This window comes from Babylonia areolata, chromosome 3 (genome assembly GCF_041734735.1).
Source record: "Babylonia areolata isolate BAREFJ2019XMU chromosome 3, ASM4173473v1, whole genome shotgun sequence".
Taxonomy (NCBI): domain Eukaryota; kingdom Metazoa; phylum Mollusca; class Gastropoda; order Neogastropoda; family Buccinidae; genus Babylonia; species Babylonia areolata.
In genome coordinates, this window is record NC_134878.1 from 22,614,202 (window position 1) to 22,620,794 (window position 6,593).

Here is a 6,593-nt window from a genome sequence, read left to right on the forward strand (position 1 = left end):
TGCCAAGCAGATGCCTGACCAGCAGCGTAACAAGGATGAATGAATGAACTTCGCCTCTGAGTTTTCCTGTGTCTTGGAACATTGGTATAATAAGGTATGATGATGATGGTGATGATGATATGGATGATGATGACGGTATAGCGCCTATCATCGGTCGGAGACCAAGCTCTAAGCGCTTTATAAAACACGGAGTTATTTGCGTAACAGGCTGCCTACCCGGGTAGAGCCGACTGACAGCTGCCATTGGGTTTCAGACATGCACACATAAACTGATACAGACATGTATATTACTTGCATAACCATTTTATTTATTTACCCCACCTTGTAGGCAGCCATACTCCATTTTCGCGGGTGTGCATACTGGGTATATTTTTGTTTCCTTAACCCACCGAACGTTGATATGGATTGCATGATCTTTAACGTGCGTATTTGGTCTTCTGCATGCATATACATACAAATTGGGCTCAGACGCTTGCCTGTCTGCACATATATTGACCTGGGAGATCGGAAAAATCTCCACCCTTTACCCAGCAGGCGGCGTTACCGAGATTCGAACACGGGACCCTCAGATTGAAAGTCCAATGCTTTAACCACTTGGCTGTAACCCTTCAACCCCCACACCCCGTACCCACGAGAGAGTGAAGAGCTTGACGATAACCGCGCAGTCTGTTGAACAGAGACTTGCAGCAGACTGTCCATGAGAGTCCACTAAATCAAGGGACATCACAGAGGTGACTCAGCAGTCTGCGGGGTATCCACTGATGTGTGACCCAATGGCGACCTTATTAACATTGATATATATATATATGATAGTCAGTCGTGTCCGACTATGACCATCAGAACAGCAGAGGAGGCAACTGCTGTTCCGACTATCTGGGCCAGAATTTGATTATAGTGGAGACTGTCTTGCCCAAGGTACATCCCCACTCTCTCGGCCACGAGGGTTTTAGGACAGTCGGCGTTGGGGTGGTTCCCAAAGGCCAACCAGCCCACAAGGCTGCAGCACTAAGAGCCAGTGCAATTTTGCCTCCTAGTTTGAGAGTGATAGTCCTTCACAAAAGACTAAGCTGTAAATGGTTTCCCATTGACTGGAGAAACCATTGATAATACAGCTCTCACTTTGCTGTTGGCCCAGATGTAAACTTATGTCAATCTGTGATATAAGCCGAGTGTTGGGCCAGATTAACATTGATAGTACCCTGTGGACGACGATAGATCGAACCTTAGTGCTGCTATCTATGGGGAAATGTAAACGTGTGGCGATTCAGTGAATCAGTGTGGGTGATGGGTACCGAAAAAAGAAAAAAAAAGAAAAAGAGAGTAGATTTACACTATATCAGACACAGTCCAAATCAATTATACGGTTACAGTCTAACTTAAAATTTAATGGTCTGTTTGAATGGCCGCGTACCGTATGTGCATCTTGTGTTGAATTTTGTTGTCGCTTTGTGTGAGTAGTTCATGATATGATGGTATACTTCAACGACTTAAAATATCGTTGAAAGCATTGTGAGAACCATAGCAATCACTTAAAGATTAATACTCAGGACAGAATATTGATATCAATGAAATAAAACTCACGTAATGATTTTTTTAAAAAATCTCTGAAGCTTTTATCAGCCTTTTTAAACAATAATGATGATACTTACTGCTACTACCACTTCAACTGCAGCTACTGCTGCTGCTGATACTACTACTACTTCTACTACTACTAATAATAATGGGCATTTATAATGCTTTTTACCTCCTTTGCACAGAGGCCAGATGACTAACAATTAGGCTGCCGTCAATATGAGAGAGAAATTATTTTTAAAAAAATTAACAAAGCAAGGAGTATAATCAAGACTTAACATGCAAGACTAATGGAATGTGTGCAATAACAAAGCAATAACGCGCAATATTATATTATTATCATCATCATCATCATCATCATCGTCATCATCATCATTGTTATTATATATATATATATATATATATATATATATATATATATATATATATATATTAAACCATTTTTCTGATTGCAGTGTTCGGTGAGTTGCGGCAAAGGAGTACAGGAGCGCAGTGTACAGTGTCAGTCATTCAACGGCAAGCCGTGTGACCCGGCCCTTAGACCCGCGGGGGTACAGGAGTGCACCAGTCCTTGTAACAACACACCAATGGCTGAAAGTGAGTGTTTTTGACCCTCTGGTGTGTGTGTGTGTGTGGGGGGGGGGGGGGTGTCCCTTATGTGATCCGTCCTATAGGTTTAATGCTCAGTTATTCAGTTCTGCATGCATATGATTGGTTATAATGAATGTGCAATATGTAGGAGGAATAATGTGCAATATGCAGGGTGAATGTACAATGGAATATGTCTAATGCTAACGTCCATATTCTAAATATATTTCTGTTTTTAATAATTACGATGTAATAATTAATTGCAATGTTTTTAAAAGCGAATATGTGAAATGCTTTTATTTGAGAACATATGTTTATTACTCTTGTTTAATCAAGTAATCCGCGTGTGTGTGGTGGGTGGGAGGTGGGTGGGTGCGGGTGTGTGCTGATTATCTGGTTGCGGTTTTCCGCAATTCATCTTTATTCTTATCTTATCTGTCTATTATAATCAATGTGCAGTGTAGTAGGCTATATTTATAATTATATTCAAATAATGTTTCTTAATTCTTTCTGTTTTTACATTAAGAATACTAGTTATTACCTGCAGTGTGTGGATGTATGTATGAAACGATGTATGTGATATTTTTTTGTACATTTGTATCTTCGTAATATTCGTAAAAGCTGTTGTTGACTTTTACAGTTATGGTCCCCATGTTGTTTACTTGTCTATGTTGTGATAATGCACCTGACCAAATTTCTCCAGTTGGAGATAATAAAGTTATTCTTATCTTATCTTATCTTATCATAGAAAGTGTTTGCTGGTGTGTTTCCGTGTGTGTTCAACCCGGGAAGCCTAATTACTGCAAATATCAGTCCCATAAGTAATAGCCTACACAGTTGTGGAAATGATGGTTGGGTGTGTCTCCTCGAGTCATTTGCCCCTTTCGTCTAATATCACTATTGCCCAGTCAATAATTGCCTATATCACTATTGCCCAGTCAATAATTGCCTATATCACTATTGCCCAGTCAATAATTGCCTATATCACTATTGCCCAGTCAATAATTGCCTACACAGTTGTGGCAGTGATGGTTTGGTGGGTCTCGTTAAGTGATCTGCCCCTTTTTGTCTAATATCACTATTGTCTAGTCGCTGCAGCAACATACCAGTCATGGAAGAAAAAAAAATCAGTGTTCGATGGTGTGCGTATCTGTGCAATTTGTCCCATGCTTTCGCTGCTCCACAGTTTGTTCCGTGTCTGCACTGACGCAGCAGTTGTGGAGCGCAAATATTTGTGTGTGTCCTTTTTGCGAGGAGAGAGGAGATTCTGGTGTCATGTGCAGTCACCAGCAGTGATTAGCTGGGAAGAGTGACTTATGGAATGTGTATTTGTGTGAGCAGTCGTTTAGCTTTGGTGGTGGTATCATTCCCAGACAAATGAGCACTAAGAGTTGGCGTCTCTTTTCCGTCTCTTGTTATTTGATCAGATGAGTAACCTTTGTTAGTTGCGCTTATGATTCATATGTTGAGAATGTGTGTGCGTATGTTTTTGCGAGCATGTGCGCGTGCTCGCGTTTGTGTGTGTGTGTGTGTGTGTGTGTGTGTGTGTGTGTGAACAAGAGAAGAGAGAGAGAGAGAGTGTGTGTGTGTGTGTGTGTACACATGCACTTTTCCATCTCTTGTTATTTGCTCAGATTAGTAACCCTTGTTAGTTGCGCTATGATTCACTTGCTGAAAACGTATGTGCGTATGTCTGCGTGCGTGTGTATGTGTGTGTGTGTGTGTGTGTGTGTGTGTGTGTGTGTGTGTAAGCAAGAGAGAGAGAGTGAGAGAGAGAGTGTGTGTGTGTGTACACATGCACTTTTCCATCTCTTGTTATTTGCTCAGATTAGTCGCTTTGACATCTCTTGTTATTTGCTCAGATGCTTTGACGTCTCTTGTTATTTGCTCAGATTAGTCGCTTTGACATCTCTTGTTATTTGCTCAGATTAGTCGCTTTGACATCTCTTGTTATTTGCTCAGATTAGTAACCCTTGTTAGTTGCGCTGTGATTCGCTTGTTGAAAACGTATCTGCGTATGTCTGCGTGCGTGTGTATGTGTGTGTGTGTGTGTGTGCGCGTGCCATTGCGCGTGTGCACACATGCCCGAAATTTTCTGTGAAGTAATTCTCGTATTAATATCATGGAAACTGTCAATATGATACTTTTACGGCATACACCGTGCAATTGTTGTGTTGAATTTATTTGACTGACCAAATATTCCAAGTGAATGGATTGGCCAATGATCTGTTAGAATTTCTCCTCTCCCCTCTGTTCCCCCTCCTCCACCACCTTACCCTCCATTCTTCTAAATTTTCTTCTTCTTCTTTGTGTTTTTCTTCTATTAGGCCAATTACTTTGGTGATAATAAATTTAATCTCATGTTAATATTGATATTAGCATTATTTTACTATATTATGTACTGTTTGTTTATTTGTTTTATTTCATTATTTCATTACTTACTGTTTATGAATGTTATTTGATACAAGTCATAATATGGTTCATCAGCCGTCATGATAAAATTGAAGTGCAACGTTGTGAGCACAGTATAAGCTTTAAGCTTGTTGATGCTCTTTCGTCATTCACTGCATTGTAATCATGTGTATTGTTGAATAATTAAAGATTATTTAAACCAATTGTTGTGTTGTTAAACCGTTCCAGTAGTAACGAGACAGTCGAGCAATGCGCAAGCGAGTTCACATTAACAGTATCAGTACACTAGTCATCAAACGTCACTCCTGCGTTGTATTCATTGCGCAGAGTGTGAGGACAAGTTCAAAGTGGCCTACTGCCCGCTGGTGTTGAACTTCGGTTACTGCGAGCGCCCCTACTTCCAGACCATGTGCTGTGAGACGTGCAACACCAAGGCCACCCTGCCCCCCATTGCCGCCTTCGCCCGACGCCGCTGGGCGGGTGGATAAGGACCACACCCGGCTCACTGACATCTTCTGGAGACCTTGGGGGAGTTATTTATTCTGGGGGTTGCTGACTGGTTTGTACTGAGAAAGATGTAAATAATACTGGTTAGTTTTATCTCTTGTGTGTGTTGTGTGTTTCTCTCTTTTTCTGTTTTTACGTGTCTTTTTTCCTCTGTTAGATTGTTTTGACTCTGAATCTTTTTTTTTTTTTTTTTTTGGATTTTTTTTTTTGTTTCGTTTTTGTTGATATCAACAGCAGAAGCAGAGGCAGCAACAGCAGCATGAAAAAAAGAGAGAAGAAGATGATATAAGATAGAATTACAGCGAAGAACTGCCACCAGTACTGACGACTATCACTACCGTCACTGCAGACGTAGTTAACTGCTAATTCTGCTGCTTCTTCTTTTTTTTTTTTTTTTTAATACTTTTTTTTTTATCGCTACTGCTTCTAATTTTCTACCATCTCTGCTGTTGCTGCTGCAGTAACACGAACTACTACTACAGACAGGACGACTAGTATCTACAATAGATGCTGTTTCAGAAACTGTATTACCATCACTTTTACAACTACTCTCACTGCTACAGCTTTTGTTCGGCTCCTGCTACTGCTACAGCTTTTGTTCGGCTCCTGCTACTACTGCTACAGCTTTTGTTCGGCTCCTGCTACTACTGCTACAGCTTTTGTTCGGCTCCTGCTACTACTGCTACAGCTTTTGTTCGGCTCCTGCTGCTACTGCTACAGCTTTTGTTCGGCTCCTGCTGCTACTGCTACAGCTTTTGTTCGGCTCCTGCTGCTACTACTGCTACAGCTTTTGTTCGGCTCCTGCTGCTACTGCTACAGCTTTTGTTCGGCTCCTGCTGCTACTGCTACAGCTTTTGTTCGGCTCCTGCTGCTACTACTGCTACAGCTTTTGTTCGGTCCTCTCGCTATGCTACATGCTTTTGTTCGGCAACCTGCTATACTGCTACAGTTTGTGATGGATTGCAATATCTGCTAGAACTTTTTTCCCCTCTGCCTCTACCCCCTTACAGCTTTATTTTCTCTCTGCTTTGTGTTTTTTTCGGCCTTCTTGCTATATACTTAACATGTTTATTGTTTGCATTTTTCTATATGTACAGTTGTTTTTTGTTGTTCTTATTTTTACTACTTTGTTTATGAATGTTATATGATACAGCTTTGGTTCCATCAGCTCGTCATGATATTGAAGTCAATTGTGGCTCAGTATACTGCTTAGCTTGTTGTTCTTTCGTCCTCACTGCTATGTATCAGTTTTGTTGGACTACTTAACTTATTTAACCAGTTTTTGTTCGGTTCCTGTCACTGCATACAGTTTTGTTCGGACACTGCTCTAACTCGCTCGCGTTTGTTCGGCTCCTCAAAGTGCTACTACTGCCGCTGTGTTGCTTCGGCTCCGCCTACTTCGCCAGTTTTGTTGGCGTCCCCAGGGCCATGCCCATTGCCAGCTTTCGTCGACGCGCTGGCGGTGGATACGCTACACGCTAGCGGCTCCTCTGAGTACTTGGCGAGTTTTTGTT

General features: G+C 41.4%; 1 protein-coding gene across 1 annotated transcript in view; it reads left to right on the forward strand.

The window, feature by feature from the left end:
* LOC143280506 (A disintegrin and metalloproteinase with thrombospondin motifs 6-like) overlaps positions 1 to 5,891 on the forward strand; it is a 121,169-nt gene extending 115,278 nt beyond the window's left edge. Inside the window, exons 23-24 of the mRNA XM_076585174.1 lie at positions 2,028 to 2,169; positions 4,900 to 5,891. Of these exons, the coding sequence (XP_076441289.1) occupies positions 2,028 to 2,169; positions 4,900 to 5,060 (303 nt within the window). The 3' untranslated portion in view covers positions 5,061 to 5,891. The remainder of the gene's footprint in view (positions 1 to 2,027; positions 2,170 to 4,899) is intronic.
* Positions 5,892 to 6,593: the final 702 nt, after the last annotated feature.